At 58.9% G+C, this 21,648-nt stretch overlaps 1 protein-coding gene across 1 annotated transcript in view; it reads right to left on the bottom strand.

Moving 5' to 3' along the window:
* Positions 1-1,866: 1,866 nt before the first annotated feature.
* Positions 1,867-21,648, bottom strand: part of LOC146751102 (filamin-B-like) — a 24,456-nt gene continuing 4,674 nt past the window's right edge. The window contains exons 2-5 of the mRNA XM_085535598.1: positions 15,561-15,783; positions 11,689-11,907; positions 7,890-8,096; positions 1,867-2,130 (exon numbers count right to left, since the gene is read on the bottom strand). Of these exons, the coding sequence (XP_085391724.1) occupies positions 1,943-2,130; positions 7,890-8,096; positions 11,689-11,907; positions 15,561-15,783 (837 nt within the window). The 3' untranslated portion in view covers positions 1,867-1,942. The remainder of the gene's footprint in view (positions 2,131-7,889; positions 8,097-11,688; positions 11,908-15,560; positions 15,784-21,648) is intronic.

Below are 21,648 nucleotides of genomic sequence, written 5' to 3' on the forward strand. Positions count from 1 at the left end.
GATCCCACCCCAGAAATCCCCTATAGACCCCTACGGACCCCCATCCAACCCCCCCGCCCCCCCAGTGCCCACAACTCCCACTGCAGTCCCACTGTTTTTATAGTCACCTTTTTTGCCCATTTTTGCCCTTTTTCAGCCCAAAACACCCTCAGGGCGCAGTGACACTATAGGGACCCCCAGATCCCACCCCAGAAACCCCCTATAGACCCCTATGGACCCCCACCCTGCCCCCCCCCCACCCCCAGTGCCCACAACTCCCACTGCAGTCCCACTATTTTTATGGTCCCTCCTTTTGCCCATTTTTGACCTTTTTCACCCCAAAACACCCTCAGGGCACAGTGACACCATAGTGACACCCAAAGCCCCCCCTGTAGACCCCTATAAAACCCCCTCCAGACCCTTTATTGGCCCTCCCCCTCCAGCCCCCTTCCTCAATGCCCACAACTCCCACTGCAGTTCCACTGTTTTTATAGTCACCTTTTTGCCCATTTTTGCCCTTTTTCAGCCCAAAACACCCTCAGGGCGCAGTGACACTATAGGGACCCCCAGAGCCCACCCCAGAAACCCCCTATAGACCCCTATGGACCCCCACCCTTCCCCCCCCCCCCCCAGTGCCCACAGCTCCCACTGCAGTCCCACTATTTTTATGGTCACCTTTTTGCCCATTCTTGCCCTTTTTCACCCCAAAACGCTCTTAGGGCACAGTGACACCATAGTGACACCCAAAGCCCCCCCTGTAGACCCCTATGAAACCCCCTCCAGACCCTTTATTGGCCCTCCCCCTCCAGCCCCCTTCCTCAATGCCCACCACTCCCACTGCAGTCCCACTGCTTTTTTTGTCCCTCTTTTTGCCCATTTTTGACCTTTTTCACCCCAAAACACCCTCAGGGTTCAGTGACACTATAGGGACCCCCAGAGCCCACCCCAGAAACCCCTATAGACCCCTATGGACCCCCCCCCTGCCCCCCCCCCCCCCCCAAGTGCCCACAACTCCCACTGCAGTCCCACTATTTTTATGGTCACCTTTTTGCCCATTTTTGCCCTTTCTCACCCCAAAACGCCCTCAGGGCGCAGTGACACTATAGTGACACCCAAAGCCCCCCCTGTAGACCCCTATGAAACCCCCTCCAGACCCTTTATTGGCCCTCCCCCTCCAGCCCCCTTCCTCAATGCCCACCACTCCCACTGCAGTCCCACTGCTTTTATTGTCCCTCTTTTTGCCCATTTTTGCCCTTTTTCAGCCCAAAACACCCTCAGGGCGCAGTGACACTATAGGGACCCCCAGATCCCACCCCAGAAACCCCCTATAGACCCCTACGGACCCCCATCCAACCACCCCCCCCCCCCCCCCTCCTAGTGCCCACAACTCCCACTGCAGTCCCACTGCTTTTATAGTCACCGTTTTTGCCCATTTTTGCCCTTTTTCACCCCAAAACACTCTCAGGGCACAGTGACACCATAGGAACACCCAGAGGCCCCCTATAGGCCCCTATAGACCCCTATGGACCCCCACAGCCCCCCAACCCCCACCCTATCAATGCCCACAATTCCCACTGCAGTCCCACTGTTTTTATTGTACCTGTTTTTGCCCATTCTTGCCCTTTTTCACCCCAAAACGCTCTCAGGGTGCAGTGACACCATAGTGACACCCAAAGGGCCCCCAGGGACCCCCTATGGACCCCCACACCCCCCAACCCCTACTGCAGTCCCACTGTTTTTATGGTCACCGTTTTTGCCCATTTTTGCCTTTTTTCACCCCAAAACACTCTCAGGGAGCAGTGACACTATAGTGACGCCCTGAACCCCCCTACAGACCCCCTATGAACCCCCCCCATCCCCCACCCCCCCAATGACCACGACTCCCGCTGCAATCCCAGTGTTTTTATTGCCGCTCTCCGGGCTCCTTTTACCCAAATCCGCCCTTTTTCAACCCAAATCTCCGTCAGGGCACAGTGACCCTGAAGGGGCTCCCCGGGACGCTGTCGTCCCCCCAGCGCAGGATGAGGACGTAGTCTCCCTTCTCCTTGACGGTGTAGGTGACGTTGTACAGCCGGTTCCCCACGTGTTTCACGTAAACCTCCTCGCACGGCGTCTTCGGGCCGTGCACCCCCACCATCAGCATGTTGCTGCCTGTGGGCACAGCACGGCGGGTCACAGCGGGGCCCAGCAGAACCCAACGGCTCCCATGGGATCCCAACAGGTCCCACTGGGTCACAATGGATCCCACCGAGCCCCATTCGCTCCCATGGGATCCCACCAGATCCCACTGGGTCCCATGGGATCCCAACAGGTCCCAATGGGTCCCAATGGATCCCACCGAGCCCCATTCGCTCCCATGGGATCCCACCAGATCCCACTGGGTCCCATTGGATCCCACCAGATCCCACTGGGTCCCATGGGATCCCAACAGGTCCCACTGGGTCCCAATGGATCCCACCGAGCCCCATTCGCTCCCATGGAATCCCACCAGATCCCACTGGGTCCCATTGGATCCCACCAGATCCCACTGGGTCCCATGGGATCCCAACAGGTCCCACTGGGTCCCAATGGATCCCACTGGGCCCCATTCGCTCCCATGGGATCCCACCAGATCCCATTGGGTCCCATGGGATCCCACCAGATCCTACTGGGTCCTATTGGATCCCATCAGGTCCCACTGGGTCCCAATGGATCCCACCGAGCCCCATTCACTCCCATGGGATCCCAACAGGTCCCACTGGGTCCCAATGGATCCCACCGGGCCCCATTCGCTCCCATGGAATCCCACCAGATCCCACTGGTCCCATGGGATCCCACCAGATCCCACTGGGTCCCATGGAATCCCATCAGATCCCACTGGGTCCCATGGAATCCCACCAGATCCCAGTGGGTCCCATGGGATCCCACCAGATCCCAGTGGGTCCCATGGGATCCCACCAGATCCCACTGGGTCCCATTGGATCCCAACAGGTCCCACTGGGTCCCATGGGATCCCACCGAGCCCCATTCGCTCCCATGGGATCCCACCAGATCCCACTGGGTCCCAATGGATCCCACCGAGCCCCATTCACTCCCATGGAATCCCAACAGGTCCCACTGGGTCCCATGGGATCCCACCAGATCCCACTGGGTCCCATTGAATCCCACCGGGCCCCATTCACTCCCATGGAATCCCACCAGATCTCACTGGGTCCCATTGGATCCCACCAGATCCCACTGGGTCCCATTGGATCCCAACAGGTCCCACTGGGTCCCAATGGATCCCACCGGGCCCCATTCGCTCCCATGGGATCCCACCAGATCCCACTGGGTCCCATTGGATCCCACCAGATCCCACTGGGTCCCATGGCATCCCAACAGGTCCCACTGGGTCCCAATGGATCCCACCGAGCCCCATTCACTCCCATGGGATCCCACCAGATCCCACTGGGTCCCAATGGATCCCACTGAGCCCCATTCACTCCCATGGGATCCCAACAGGTCCCACTGGGTCCCATTGGATCCCACCAGATCCCACTGGGTCCCATGGGATCCCACCAGATCCCAACAGGTCCCACTGGGTCCCATTGGATCCCACTGGGCCCCATCAGCTTCCATCGAATCCCACCAGATCCCAGCAGACTGACTGGGTCAAACCAGGTCCCATTGGATTCCACCAGATCCCACTGGGTCCCATTGGATCCCACTGGTCAAACCTGGTCACACTGGATCCCAACAGGTTCCATTAGGTATCACCAGGTCCCAATGGATCCCATCAGATCCCACCAGGCTCCACCAGGTCCCATCGAACCCCACCAGATCCCAGCAGACCGACCAGGTCCCACCAGCTCCCATGGAATCCCACCAGATCCTACTGGGTCCCATTGGATCCCAACAGGTCCCACTGGGTCCCAATGGATCCCACCGGGCCCCATTCGCTCCCATGGAATCCCACCAGATCCCACTGGGTCCCATTGGATCCCACCAGATCCCACTGGGTCCCATTGGATCCCAACATGTCCCACTGGGTCCCAATGGATCCCACCGAGCCCCATTCACTCCCATGGGATCCCAACAGGTCCCACTGGGTCCCAATGGATCCCACCGGGCCCCATTCGCTCCCATGGAATCCCACCAGATCCCACTGGGTCCCATGGGATCCCACCAGATCCCAACAGGTCCCACTGGGTCCCAATGGATCCCACCGAGCCCCATTCGCTCCCATGGAATCCCACCAGATCCCACTGGGTCCCATTGGATCCCACCGAGCCCCATTCGCTCCCATGGAATCCCACCAGATCCCACTGGGTCCCATTGGATCCCACCAGATCCCACTGGGTCCCAATGGATCCCACCGGGCCCCATTCGCTCCCATGGAATCCCACCAGATCCCACTGGGTCCCATGGGATCCCACCAGATCCCACCGGGTCCCATTGGATCCCACCAGATCCCACTGGGTCCCATGGGATCCCACCAGATCCCACTGGGTCCCATGGAACCCCACCAGATCCCATCGGGTCCTATGGGATTCCACTGGGTCCCATGGGATCCCACCAGATCCCACTGGGTCCCGTGGAACCCCACCAGATCCCATGGGATCCCACCAGATCCCACTGGGTCCCATGGGATCCCACCAGATCCTACTGGGTCCCATGGGATCCCACCAGATCCTACTGGGTCCCATTGGATCCCACTGGGCCCCACCAGATCCCAGCAGACTGACTGGGTCAAATCAGGTCCCATTGGATTCCACCAGATCCCACTGGGTCCCATTGGATCCCACTGGTCAAACCTGGTCACACTGGATCCCAGCAGGTCCCATTAGGTATCACCAGGTCCCAATGGATCCCATCAGATCCCACCAGGCTCCATCAAACCCCACCAGATCCCACTGGGTCCCATGGAATCCCACCACATCCCACTGGGTCCCATGGAACCCCACCAGATCCCACTGGGTCCTATGGGATCCTACCAGATCCCAATGGGTCCCATGGGATCCCACCAGATCCTACTGGGTCCCATTGGATCCCACTGGGCCCCACCAGCTCCCATCAAATCCTACCAGATCCCAGCAGACTGACTGGGTCAAAGCAGGTCCTATTGGATCCCACCAGATCCCACTGGGTCCCATTGGATCCCACTGGTCAAACCAGGTCACACTGGATCCCAGCAGGTCCCATTAGGTCCCACCAGGTCCTACTGGATCCCACCAGATCCCACCAGGCTCCACCAGGTCCCATCGAACCCCACCAGATCCCAGCAGACCGGCCAGGTCCCACCAGCTCCCATGGAATCCCACCAGATCCTACTCGGTCCCATTGGACCCCACCAGGTCCCACTGGGTCCCATTGGATCCCACTGGGCCCCACCAGCTCCCATCAAATCCCACCAGATCCCACTGGGTCCCATTGGATCCCACGAAATCCCACTGGGTCCCATTGGATCCCACCAGATCCCATCGGGTCCCACTGGATCCCACCAGATCCCATCTGTTCCCATTCAATCCCACCAGATACCTGCAGACCAACCGGGTCAAACCAGGTCCCATTGGATCCCACCAGATCCCATCAAATCCCACTGGATCCCATCAGACCAACCAGGTCAAACTACATCCCATTAGGTCCCACCAGGTCCCACTGGATCCCACCAGGTCCCATTGGATCCCACTGCATCCCATTGGACCCCATCAGGCCCCACCAGCTCCCATTGAAGATCCCACCAGATCTGAGCAGACCGACTGGGTCAAACCAGGTCCCACTGGATCCCACCAGATCCGAGCAGACCGACTGGGTCAAACCAGGTCCCATTGGATCCCAACAGGTCCAATTAGGTCCCACCAGATCCCACCAGTTCTCATTGAATCCCACCAGATCCCAGCAGACCAACCAGGTCAAACCAGATCCCATTAGGTCCCACCGGGTCCCATTGGATCCCACCAGATCCCACTGGATCCCACCAGACCAACCAGGTCAAACTAGATCCCATTAGGTCCCATCAGGTCCCACTGGATCCCACCGGGTCCCATTGGATCCCACAGCATCCCATTGGACCCCATCAGGCCCCACCAGCTCCCATTGAAGATCCCACCAGATCCAAGCAGACCAACTGGGTCAAACCAGGTCCCATTGGATCCCACCAGGTCCAATTAGGTCCCACCAGATCCCATCCGTTCCCATTGAATCCCACCAGATCCCAGCAGACCAACCAGGTCAAACCAGATCCCATTAGGTCCCACCAGGTCCCATTGGATCCCACCAGGTCCCACTGGATCCCACCAGGTCCCATTGGATCCCACTGCATCCCATTGGACCCCATCAGGCCCCACCAGGTCCCATTGAAGATCCCACCAGATCCCAGCAGACCGAGTGGGTCAAACCAGGTCCCACTGGATCCCACCAGATCCCAGCAGACCAACTGGGTCAAACAAGGTCCCATTGGATCCCACCAGGTCCAATTAGGTCCCACCAGATCCCATCCGTTCCCATTGAACCCCACCAGATCCCAGCAGACCAACCAGGTCAAACCAGATCCCATTAGGTCCCACCAGGTCCCATTGGATCCCACCAGATCTCACTGGATCCCACCAGATCTGAGCAGACCGACTGGGTCAAACCAGGTCCCACTGGATCCCACCAGATCCCAGCAGACCAACCAGGTCAAACCAGATCCCATTATGTACCACCAGGTCCCACTGGATCCCACCAGGTCCCATTGCATCCCATTGGATCCCACTGGGCCCCATCAGCTCCCATCGAATCCCACCAGATCACAGCAGACTGACCAGGTCAAACCAGATCCCATTAGGTCCCACCAGGTCCTACTGGATCCCACCAGATCCCATTGGATCCCACCAGGTCCAATTAGGTCCCACCAGATCCCATCAGTTCCCATTGAATCCCACCAGATCCCAGCAGAACAACCAGGTCAAACCAGATCCCATTAGGTCCCACTGGGTCCCATTGGATCCCACCAGATCCCACTGGATCCCACCAGATCTGAGCAGACCGACTGGGTCAAACCAGATCCCACTGGATCCCAGCAGACCGACTGGGTCAAACCAGGTCCCACTGGATCCCACCAGATCCCAGCAGACCAACCAGGTCAAACCAGATCCCATTATGTACCACCAGGTCCCACTGGATCCCACCAGGTCCCATTGCATCCCATTGGATCCCACTGGGCCCCATCAGCTCCCATCGAATCCCACCAGATCACAGCAGACTGACCAGGTCAAACCAGATCCCATTAGGTCCCACCAGGTCCTACTGGATCCCACCAGATCCCATTGGATCCCACCAGGTCCAATTAGGTCCCACCAGATCCCATCAGTTCCCATTGAATCCCACCAGATCCCAGCAGAACAACCAGGTCAAACCAGATCCCATTAGGTCCCACTGGGTCCCATTGGATCCCACCAGATCCCACTGGATCCCACCAGATCTGAGCAGACCGACTGGGTCAAACCAGGTCCCATTGGATCCCACCAGATCCCACCATTTTCCATTGGATCCCACCAGATCCCACCAGGTCCCACTGGATCCCACCAAATACCACTTGATCCCATTGGACCACACCGGGCCCCACCACCTCCCATCAAATCCCACCAGATCCCAGCAGACTGACTGGGTCAAACCAGGTCCCATTGGATCCCACCAGATCCCAGCAGACCAACCGGGTCAAACCAGATCCCATTATGTACCACCAGGTACCACTGGATCCCACCAGGTCCCATTGCATCCCATTGGATCCCACTGGGCCCCATCAGCTCCCATCGAATCCCACCAGATCCCAGCAGACTGACCAGGTCAAACCAGATCCCATTAGGTCCCACCAGGTCCTACTGGATCCCACCAGATCCCTCCCGCTCCCATTGGACCCCACCGGCTCCCATTCCCAAAGCCCCCCCCTGCCCCCCTCACCCCCCACCCACCGGCTTTGCTGCAGTCGACAGTGAAGTGGTTCTTCTGGCCCACGAAGGCGGTGCTGAGCCCCGGCCCACGCGCCACCACTTTGCTGGCGTCCGACGAGAACTTGGGGAGCCCCCCAAACGAGGGGGGGCCGCGAGACCCCCGCGTCACCGTCTCCACCAGCACCGAGGACGTCTCGTGCAGGCTGTGACCCCCCGACAGGCGGGGGCCTGAAACAGGGGACGTCAGGGAGGGGGGGATGGGTGGGGGCAATGGGGGGACACCACGGGGACATCAGTGGTACACCAAGGGGACACCATGGGGACACTAATGGGACACCAAGGGGACACCAAGGGGACACTAATGGGACACCATGGGGACATTATGGGACACCAAGGGGACACCAAGGGGACACCATGGGGACATCAGTGGTACACCAAGGGGACAACATGGGGACATCAGTGGTACACCAAGGGGACAACATGGGGACACCAATGGGACACCAAGGGGACACCAATGGGACACCATGGGGACATCATAAGGACATTATGGGGACACCAATGGGACACCAAGGGGACATCATAAGGACATTATGGGGACACCAATGGGACACCAAGGGGACATTATGGGGACACTAATGGGACACCAAGGGGACACCATGGGGACATTATGGGACACCATGGGGACACCACAGGGACATCAGTGGTACACCAAGGGGACACCATGGGGACACTAATGGGACACCAAGGGGACATCGTAAGGACATTATGGGGACACCATGGGGACATTATGGGGACACCAATGGGACACCAACAGGACACCACAGGGACACCCACTGGGACATTATGGGGACTATGGGGACAGCATTGGGACACCATGGGGACATTATGGGGACACTAATGGGACACCATGGGGACACCATGGGGACATTATGGGACACCATGGGGACACCACAGGGACGCCCACTGGGACATTATGGGACAGCATTGGGACATTATGGGGACACCATTGGGACATCCATGGGGACAGCATTGGGACATCATGGGGACACCATGGGGACATCATAAGGACATTATGGGGACACCATGGGGACACCAATGGGACACCATGGGGACATCATGGAGACACCAACAGGACACTATGGGGACATCATGGGGACATTATGGGGACACCATGGGGACATTATGGGGACACCAGTGGGACAACATGGTGACACCATGGGGACATTATGGGGACATCATGGAGACACCAACAGGACACTATGGGGACATCATGGGGACATTATGGGAACATTATAGGGACACTAATGGGACACCAAAGGGACACCATGGGGACACCAATGAGAAACCAATCTTGGGGACACCAATGGAACACCGTGGGGACTCCACAGGGACACCCACTGGGACATTATGGGGACCACAGGGACACCATTAGGACATTATGGGGACATCATGGGGACACCAATGGGACACCAAGGGGACATTATGGGGACATCATGGGGACACCAGTGGGACATTATAGGGACAGCATTGGGACATTATGGGGACACCATTGGGACATCCATGGGGACATTATGGGGACACCATGGGGACACCATGGGGACATCATAAGGACATTATGGGGACACCAATGGGACACCAAGGGGACATCATAAGGACATTATGGGGACACCATGGGGACACCAATGGGACACCATGGGGACATCATAAGGACATTATGGGGACACCATGGGGACACCAATGGGACACCATGGGGACATTATGGGGACATCATGGGGACACCATGGGGACATCATAAGGACATTATGGGGACACCATGGGGACATTATGGGGACACCAATGGGACACCAACAGGACATTATGGGGACATCATGGGGACACCAATGGGACACCATGGGGACATTATGGGGACATCATGGGGACACCATTGGGACATCATGAGGACACCATGGGGACATTATGGGGACATCATGGGGACACCAACAGGACACCACAGGGACACCATTGGGACACCCACTGGGACACACAGTGGGACACCACCAGGTCACCCATGGGGACACCCATAGGGACATCTGTAGGGACACCACTGAGACACCCACAGGGACACCCATGGGGACACCCATAGGGACACCTATAGGGGCAGCCATAGGGACAGCCATGGGGACACCCATAGGGACAGCCATAGGGACACCCACTGTGACACCCATAGGGACACCCATAGGGGCAGCCATAGGGACACCACTGGGACACCCATAGGGACACCCATAAGGACATCTGTAGGGACACCCATGAGGACACCACCAGATCACTAATAGGGACACCCACAGTGACACCAATGGGGACACCCATAGGGACACCACCAGGTCACCCATAGGGACACCCATAGGGACATCCATAGGGACACCACTGAGACACCCACTGGGACACCCATAGGGACACCCATAGGGATACCCACTGGGACACCCATAGGGACATCCATATGGACACCCACTGGGACACCCATAGGGACACCCATAGGGACATCTGTAGGGACAGCCATGGGGACACCACTAGATCACTAATAGGGACACCCACAGTGACACCAATGGGGACACCCATTGGGACACCACTAGGTCACCCATAGGGACAGCCATAGGGACAGCCATAGGGACACCCACAGTGACACCCATGGGGACACCCATAGGGGCAGCCATAGGGACAGCCATAGGGACACCCATAGGGACATCTGTAGGGACACCCATGAGGACACCACCAGATCACTAATAGGGACACCTACAGTGACACCAATGGCGACACCCATTGGGACACCACCAGGTCACCCATAGGGACACCCATAGGGACAGCCATAGGGACACCCACAGTGACACCCATAGGGACACCCACTGGGACACCCATAGGGACACCCACTGGGACACCCATAGGGACATCCATATGGACACCCACTGGGACACCCATAGGGACACCCATATGGACACCCACTGGGACACCCATAGGGACATCCATATGGACACCCACTGGGACACCCATAGGGACACCCATAGGGACAGCCATGGGGACACCCACAGGGACACCCATGGGGACACCCATAGGCACAGTCATAGGGACACCCATTGGGACACCCATAGGGACATCTGTAGGGACACCCATGAGGACACCACCAGATCTCTAATAGGGACACCCACAGTGACACCCATGGGGACACCCATGGTCACCCATAGGGACACCCATAGGGACAGCCATAGGGACAGCCATAGGGACACCTACTGTGACACCCATAGGGACAGCCATAGGGACACCTACTGTGACACCCATGGGGACACCCATAGGGACAGCCATAGGGACACCCATAGGGATACCCACTGGGACACCCATAGGGACATCTGTAGGGACACCCATGAGGACACCACCAGATCACTAATAGGGACACCCATAGGGACAGCCATAGGACACCCACTGTGACACCCATGGGGACACCCATAGGGACACCCATAGGGATACCCACTGGGACACCCATAGGGACATCCATAGGGACAGCCATAGGGACAGCCATAGGGACACCTACTGTGACACCCATAGGGACACCTATAGGGGCAGCCATAGGGACACCTACTGTGACACCCATGGGGACACCCATAGGGGCAGCCATAGGACACCACTGGGACACCCACTGTGACACCCATTGGGACACCCATAGGGGCAGCCATAGGGACACCCATAGGGACACCCAATGTGACACCCATGGGGACACCAATAGGGGCAGCCATAGGGACACTATTGGGACACCACAGTGACACCCATTGGGACCCACGGGTGCCGCCCTTACCGGTGACCTTGGCCTTGAAGGGGCTGCCGACGATGTGGTGCGGGCCGCCGTACTTGATGGAGATGAGGTAGTTCCCGGGTGCCATGGGGGTGTAGGTGACGCGATGACCCTCGGCGCACTCCACACAATCCAGGGTCACCTTGGAGGGGCCGTCGATGGTGACTGACAGCGCCCCCGACCCCGCGTTGGCCGTCTTGACCACGAACTCGGAGCGCACCCCTATGGGGCAACAGGGAACCATCAGCACCACTGCGACCCACCGGAGCCTGAGGGGCACCATGCAGCCCACCAGAACCCACTGCTGCCCAATGGCACCCAATGGTACCCAATAGAGCCCACCAGAACCCACTGCTGCCCAATGGCACCCAATGGTACTCAATGGAGCCCACTGCTGCCCAATGGCACCCAATGGTACTCAATGGAACCCACTGCTGCCCAATGGCACCCAATGGTACTCAATGGCACCCACTGCTGCCCAATGGAACCCAATGGTACCCAATGGAACCCACTGCTGCCCAATGGCACCCAATGGTACCCAATGGAACCCACTGCTGCCCAATGGCACCCAATGGTACCCAATGGAACCCACTGCTGCCCAATGGCAACCAATGGTACTCAATGGAACCCACTGCTGCCCAATGGCACCCAATGGTACTCAATGGTACTCAATGGCGCCCATTGGAACCCACTGCTGCCCAATGGCACCCAATGGTACTCAATGGCGCCCATTGGAACCCACTGCTGCCCAATGGCACCCAATGGTACTCAATGGCGCCCATTGGAACCCACTGCTGCCCAATGGCACCCAATGGTACTCAATGGAACCCACTGCTGCCCAATGGCACCCAATGGTACTCAATGGAACCCACTGCTGCCCAATGGCACCCAATGGTACTCAATGGAACCCACTGCTGCCCAATGGCACCCAATGGTACTCAATGGAACCCACTGCAGCCCAATGGCACCCAATGGTACCCAATGGAACCCATTGGAACCCACTGCTGCCCAATGGCACCCAATGGCACTCATTGGAACCCACTGCTGCCCAATGGCACCCAATGGTACTCAATGGAGCCCACTGCTGCCCAATGGCACCCAATGGTACTCAATGGACCCCAGTGCTGCCCAATGGCACCCACTGGTACTCAATGGAGCCCATTGGAACCCACAGCTGCCCAATGGCACCCAATGGTACTCAATGGAGCCCACTGGAGCCCAATGGCACCCAATGGTACTCAATGGCGCCCATTGGAGCCCAATGGCACCCAATGGTACTCAATGGAGCCCACTGGAGCCCAATGGCACCCAATGGTACTCAATGGAGCCCATTGGAGCCCAATGGCACCCAATGGTACTCAATGGAGCCCATTGGAACCCACTGCTGCCCAATGGCACCCAATGGTACTCAATGGCGCCCATTGGAACCCAATGCTGCCCAATGGCACCCAATGGTACTCAATGGCGCCCATTGGAGCCCAATGGCACCCAATGGCACCCAATGGTACTCAATGGAACCCACTGCTGCCCAATGGCACCCAATGGTACTCAATGGAGCCCACTGGAGCCCAATGGCACCCAATGGTACTCAATGGAGCCCATTGGAACCCACTGGTACATATGGACACCCATTGGAACCCACTGGTACCACTGTCACCCAGTGGGACTCACCGTGGCCCACCAGAACCCAATGGGCCCAGTCAGTACTCACTGGTGCCCACTGGAACCTACTGGTACCATTGGGAACCATGGCCACGTCCCCAGTGTCACACCCCCATTGTCACCTCCCCATCCCACACCCATACTGTCACCCCCCCATTGTCACCCCCCATTGTCACCCCCCCATTGTCACACCCCCATTGTCAACTCCCCCACCCCACACCCATATTGTCACATCCCCATTGTCACACCCCCATTGTCACACCCCCATTGTCACCCCCCATTGTCACACCCCACTGTCCTTCCCATTGTCACCTCCCCCATTGTCATACCCCCATTGTCACCCCCCCATTGTCATACCCCCACCCCACACCCCCACTGTCACCTCCCCCATCCCACACCCATATTGTCACACCCCCGTTGTCACCCCCCCATTGTCACACCCCATTGTCATCTCCCCCATTGTCACAGCCCCATTGTCATACCCCCACCCCACACCCCCATTGTCACTCCCCCCACCCCCATTGCCCCCCCTCCTGTCCCCCCCCATTGTCACACCCCCATTGTCTCCCCCCACCCCACACCCATATTGTCACATCCCCATTGTCACCCCCCCCATACCCCCATTGTCGCGCCCCCATTATCACACCCCCATTGTCACCCCCCATTGTCACACCCCACTGTCATCCCCCCATCGTCACCTCCCCCATTGTCACCCCCCATTGTCACCCCCCCATACCCCCATTGTCGCACCCCCATTATCACACCCCCATTGTCACCTCCCCCACCCCACACCCATATTGTCACCCCCCCACTGTCACCCCCCCATTGTCATACCCCCATTGTCATACCCCCACCCAACACCCCCACTGTCACCCCCCCACCCCCATTGTCCCCCCTGTCCCCCCCCCATTGTCATACCCCCACTGTCACCCCCCCATTGTCATACCCCCACCCCACACCCCCATTGTCATACCCCCACCCCCATTGCCCCCCCTCCTGTCCCCACCCAGTGTCACATCCCCATTGTCACCCCCCCCACATACCCCCATTGTCGCACCCCCATTATCACACCCCCATTGTCACCCCCCATTGTCACACCCCCATTGTCACCCCCCATTGTCACACCCCACTGTCACCCCCCCATCGTCACCTCCCCCATTGTCACCCCCCACTGTCACACCCCCATTGTCACCTCCCCCATTGTCACACCCCATTGTCACCCCCCCATTGTCACCCCCCATTGTCACACCCCCATTGTCACCCCCCATTGTCACACCCCACTGTCACCCCCCCATCGTCACCTCCCCCATTGTCACACCCCATTGTCACACCCCCACTGTCACACCCCCACCCCACCCCACACCCCCACTGTCACACCCCCACTGTCTTCCCCCACCCCCATTGTCACCCCCCATTGTCACACCCCACTGTCACCCCCCCATTGTCACCTCCCCCATTGTCACACCCCATTGTCACCCCCCATTGTCACCCCCCCATTGTCACACCCCCACCCCCCACCCCACCCCACACCCCCACTGTCACACCCCCATTGTCACCTCCCCCATCCCACACCCATATTGTCACCCCCCCATTGTCACCCCCCTCATTGTCACCCCCCCATTGTCACCCCCCATTATCACACCCCCATTGTCACCTCCCCCATTATCACACCCCCATTGTCCCCCCCCACCCCCATTGTCACCCCCCCATTGTCACCCCCCCCATTGTCACACCCCCATTGTCACACCCCCATTGTCACCCCCCCATTGTCACCCCCCCCATTGTCACCCCCCCATTGTCACCCCCCCCATTGTCACACCCCCATTATCACCCCCCCATTGTCACACCCCATTGTCACCCCCCCATTGTCACCCCCCATTGTCACCCCCCCATTGTCATACCCCTATTGTCATACCCCCACCCCACACCCCCATTGTCACCCCCCATTGTCACCCCCCATTGTCACACCCCCATTGTCACCCCCCCATTGTCACCCCCATTGTCACCCCCCATTGTCACACCCCCATTATCACCCCCCCATTGTCACCCCCCCATTGTCACACCCCCACCCCACCCCCCCACTGTCACACCCCCACTGTCACCCTCCCCACCCCCACTGTCTCCCCCCACCCCCATTGTCACCCCCCCATTGTCCCCCCCCACCCCCATTGTCACCCCCCCATTGTCCCCCCATTGTCCCCCCCCCCCCGTACCGGTGACCCCCCCCTGCAGCCCGGCCCCATAAGCGGTGACGAGTGCGGGGTCGGCGTCGTTGCTCTGCTCCCCCACGCGGACGTTGAAGGGGCTCCCGGGAACATGGCGGCCGTTGAGCCGCACCTCCACCGCGTGGACCCCGTTCTCCAGGGGCAGGAACCCGATGGAGTACAGGTCTGTGGGGACAGCCCCATAAGTACCTATAGCCACCCCATAAGTACCCTATAGCCACCCCATAGCCACCCCATAGCAACCCTATAGCCACCCCATAGCCACCCCATAGCCACCCTATAACCACCCCATAGCCACCCCATAGCTACCCCATAGCCACCCCATAGCAACCCCATAGCAACCCCATAGCCACCCCATAGCAACCCTATAAACCCGATGGAGTACAGGTCTGTGGGGACAGCCCCATAAGTACCCCATAGCCACCCCATAGCCACCCCATAGCAACCCCATAGCCACCCCATAGCCACCCCATAGCAACCCGATAACCCGATGGAGTACAGGTCTGTGGGGACAGCCCCATAAATACCCCATAGCCACCCCATAGCAACCCCATAGCAACCCTATAGCCACCCATAGCCACCCCATAGCCACCCCATAGCAACCCTATAACCCGATGGAGTACAGGTCTGTGGGGACAGCCCCATAAGTACCCCATAGCCACCCCATAGCCACCCCATAGCAACCCCATAGCCACCCCATAGCAACCCTATAGCCACCCCATAGCAACCCCATAGCCACCCCATAGCAACCCTATAGCCACCCCATAGCCACCCCATAGCCACCCCATAGCAACCCTATAACCACCCCATAGCCACCCCATAGCCACCCCATAGCTACCCCATAGCAACCCCATAGCCACCCCATAGCCACCCCATAGCAACCCCATAGCCACCCCATAGCCACCCTATAGCCACCCCATAGCCACCCCATAGCAACCCCATAGCCACCCCATAGCCACCCCATAGCCACCCCATAGCAACCCCATAGCCGCCCCATAGCCACCCCATAGCCGCCCCATAGCAACCCCATAGCCACCCCATAGCCACCCCATAGCAACCCTATAGCTACCCCATAGCCACCCCATAGCCACCCCATAGCAACCCCATAGCCACCCCATAGCCACCCCATAGCAACCCTATAACCCGATGGAGTACAGGTCTGTGGGGACAGCCCCATAAGTACCCCATAGCCACCCCATAGCAACCCTATAGCCACCCCATAGCCACCCCATAGCCACCCCATAGCAACCCTATAACCCGATGGAGTACAGGTCTGTGGGGACAGCCCCATAAGTACCCATAGCCACCCCATAGCTACCCCATAGCAACCCTATAGCCACCCCATAGCCACCCCATAGCCACCCCATAGCAACCCCATAGCCCACCCCATAGCCACCCTATAGCCACCCCATAGCAACCCTATAGCCACCCCATAGCCACCCCATAGCCACCCCATAGCCACCCCATAGCAACCCTATAGCCACCCCATAGCAACCCCATAGCCACCCCATAGCCACCCCATAGCCACCCCATAGCCACCCCATAGCCACCCTATAGCCACCCCATAGCCACCCCATAGCCACCCCATAGCAACCCTATAGCCACCCCATAGCCACCCCATAGCCACCCCATAGCAACCCCATAGCCACCCCATAGCCACCCTATAACCACCCCATAGCCACCCCATAGCCACCCTATAGCCACCCCATAGCCACCCTATAACCACCCCATAGCCACCCCATAGCCACCCCATAGCCACCCCATAGCAACCCTATAGCCACCCCATAGCCACCCCATAGCAACCCTATAACCACCCCATAGCCACCCCATAGCAACCCTATAACCCGATGGAGTACAGGTCTGTGGGGACAGCCCCATAAGTACCCATAGCCACCCCATAGCCACCCCATAGCAACCCCATAGCAACCCCATAGCAACCCCACAGCCACCCCATAGCAACCCCATAGCCACCCCATAGCAACCCCATAGCCACCCCATAGCCACCCCATAGCCACCCCATAGCAACCCCATAGCCACCCCATAGCCACCCCATAGCCACCCCATAGCCACCCCATAGCAACCCATAGCCACCCCACAGCCACCCCATAGCAACCCCATAGCCACCCCATAGCCACCCCATAGCAACCCCATAGCCACCCCATAGCCACCCCATAGCCACCCCATAGCCACCCCATAGCAACCCTATAGCCACCCCATAGCCACCCCATAGCCACCCCATAGCCACCCCATAGCCACCTCATAGCCACCCCATAGCCACCCCATAGCAACCCTATAGCCACCCCATAGCCACCCCATAGCCACCCCATAGCAACCCCATAGCCACCCCATAGCCACCCCATAGCAACCCTATAGCCACCCCATAGCCACCCCATAGCAACCCTATAGCCACCCCATAGCCACCCCATAGCAACCCCATAGCAACCCTATAGCAACCCCATAGCCACCCCATAGCCACCCCATAGCTACCCCATAGCCACCCCATAGCCACCCCATAGCAACCCTATAACCCGATGGAGTACAGGTCTGTGGGGACAGCCCCATAAGTACCCCATAGCCACCCCATAGCCACCCCATAGCAACCCTATAACCACCCCATAGCCACCCCATAGCCACCCCATAGCAACCCCATAACCCGATGGAGTACAGGTCTGTGGGGACAGCCCCATAAGTACCCCATAGCCACCCCATAGCCACCCCATAGCAACCCTATAGCCACCCTATAACCACCCCATAGCCACCCCATAGCCACCCCATAAGTAACCTATAGCCACCCCATAGCCACCCCATAGCCACCCCATAGCAACCCCATAGCCACCCCATAGCCACCCTATAGCCACCCCATAGCCACCCCATAGCCACCCCATAAGTACCCTATAGCCACCCCATAGCCACCCCATAGCAACCCCATAGCCACCCCATAGCCACCCCATAGCCACCCCATAGCAACCCCATAGCAACCCCATAGCCACCCCATAGCAACCCCATAGCCACCCCATAGCCACCCCATAGCCACCCCATAGCAACCCCATAGCCACCCCATAGCCACCCCATAGCAACCCCATAGCCACCCCATAGCAACCCCATAGCCACCCCATCGCAACCCTATAACCCGATGGAGTACAGGTCTGTGGGACAGCCCCATAAATAACACATAAATACCCCATAACCACCCCATAGCAGCCCCATAACTTCCCCATAGCAGCCCCACAAGTACCCCATAGCAGCCCCATAGCCACCCCATAGCAGCCCCAGAGCACAGCCCCAGAGCGGCCCCATAACAGCCCCATATCCCCCCATCACCCCACACCCCCATCCCCCCCCATGTCCCTGTAGCTCCCCACCCCCCACATCCTCTTACCCCCCACCCCCCAACCACGTCCCCCTCCCCCCCAATCCGCTCCCATAACCCATTACACCCCACACTGCCCCATATCCCTATGACCCCCATTCCCCCCCATCCCCTCATCTCCCCCATTCCCCCCCCGGGTCTTCCACGCCCCCCACCCCATCCCTCCCCATAACCCCCCCAACCCCATAACCCCCATCTCTCCCCATAACCCCCCCAACCCCATAACCCCCATCTCCCCCCATAACCCCAACCCCATAACCCCCACCCCCCCCATCTACCCCATAACCCCTGCACCCCCCCCATGACCCCCCACCCCCCCATAAGCCCCGCACCCCCCCAACCCCATAACCTGCATCTCTCCCATAACCCCCCCACCCCTCCCACTCCCCCATATCTCTCCCCATCTCCCCCCCATCTCCCCCCATATCTTCCCCATATCTCCCCCATATCTCCCCCATCTCCCCCCATATATCCCCCCATCTCCCCCCATATCTTCCCCATATCCCCCCCATATCCCTCATATCTCCCCCCATATCCCCCCGTATCTCCTCCCATATCCCCATATCTCCCCCATATTTCCCCCATATCTCCCCCATATTCCCATATCCCCCCCATCCCCCCCATATCCCCCCATATCACCCCATATCTCCCCCATCTCCCCCATATCTCCCCCCATCTCCCCCCATCTCTCCCCCATCTCCCCCATATCCCCCCCATATCTCCCATATCTCCCCCATCTCCCCCCATATACCCCCCAAATTTCCCCCCATCTCCCCCCATATCTTCCCCATATTCCCCCATAACCCCCATATCTCACCCATCTCCCCCCCATATCCCCCCCATATCCCCCATATCCCCCCGTATCTCCTCCCATATCCCCATATCTCCCCCATATTTCCCCCATATCTCCCCCATATCCCCATATCCCCCCCATCCCCCCATATCTCCCCCCATATTTCCCCCCATCTCCCCCCATATCTCCCCCCAATCTCCACTCATACCTCCCCCCATATCTCCCCGATCTCCCCCATATCTCCCCCCATCTCCCCCCCATATCTCCCCCATCTCCCCCCATATCCCCCATATCTCCCCCCATATCCCCCCGTATCTCCTCTCATATCCCCATATCTCCCCCATATTTCCCCCATATCTCCCCCCATATTTCCCCCCATCTCCCCCATATCTCCCCCCATATCTTCCCCATATCTCCCCCCATATCCCTCCATATCTCCCCCATCTCCCCCCATATCTCCCCCCATACCTCCCCCCATATCTCCCCGATCTCCCCCCCATATCTCCCCCATCTCCCCCCATATCTCCCCCATATCCCCCATATCTCCCCCCATATCCCCCCGTATCTCCTCCCATATCCCCATATCTCCCCCATATTTCCCCCATATCCCCCCATATCCCCATATCTCCCCATGCCCCCCATATCTCCCTCCATATCTCCCCCATCTCCCCCATATCCCCCCATATCTCCCCCCATATTCCCCATCTCTCCCCCCATCTCCCGCCATATATCCCCCCCTATTTCCCCCCATCTCCCCCCCATATCTCCCCCATATCCCCCATATCTCCCCCCATATCCCCCTATATCTCCCCCATTTCCCCCCATATATCCCCCCGTATTTCCCCCCATCTCCCCCCCATATCTCCCCCAATAACCCCCCATATCTCCCCCCATATCCCCCCATATCTTCCCCATATCCCCCCATATCTCCCCCATCTCCCCCCATATCCCCCATATCTCCCCCATATCTCCCCCATCTCCCCCCATATCTCCCCCATATCCCCCCCATATCCCCCATATCTCCCCCCATATCTCCCCCATCTCCCCCCCCATATCCCACATCCCCCATATCTCCCACATCTCCCCCCATATCTCCCCCCATCTCCCCCCATATCCCCATATCTCCCCATATCTCCCCCCCTCTCCCCCCATCTCTCCCATATCCCCCCCATATCCCCATCTTCCCCCATCTCCCCCCATATCCTCATATCCCCCCATCTCCCCCCATATTCTCCCCCATATTCCCCCATATCTCCCCACATCTCCCCCCACATCCCCCCATCTCCCCCCATATCTCCCCCCATATCTCCCCCCATATCTCCCCCCATCTCCCCCATATCTCCCCCCATATCCCCCCCATCTCCCCCATATCTCCCCCCATATCTCCCCATCTCCCCCCATATATCCCCATATCTCCCCCCATCCCCCCATATCTCCCCCCATATCTCCCCCCATATCTCCCCCCATATCTCCCCCATATCTCCCCCCATATCTCCCCCCATATCTCCCCCATCTCCCCCCATATCTCCCCCATCTCCCCCCATAACCCCCCATATCTCCCCCATCTCCCCCCATATCTCCCCCATATCCCCATATCTCCCCCCATCTCTCCCCCATCTCCCCCCCATCTCCCCCCATATCTCTCCCCCCATATCTCCCCCATATCTCCCCCCATCTCCCCCCATATCTCCCCCATCTCCCCTCATATCCCCCGTATCTCCCCCATCTCCCCCCATATCTCCCCCCATATCTCCCCCATCTCCCCCCATCTCCCCCCATATCTCCCCCATATCCCCCATATCTTCCCCATCTCCCCCCATCCCCCCATATCCCCCCATATCTCCCCCCATCTCCCCCCATATATCCCCATATCTCCCCCCATATCTCCCCCATATATCCCCATATCTCCCCCC

This window comes from Coturnix japonica, unplaced genomic scaffold, assembly GCF_054131305.1.
Source record: "Coturnix japonica strain WE unplaced genomic scaffold, WE-NBRP24 Scf138, whole genome shotgun sequence".
NCBI lineage: Eukaryota > Metazoa > Chordata > Aves > Galliformes > Phasianidae > Coturnix > Coturnix japonica.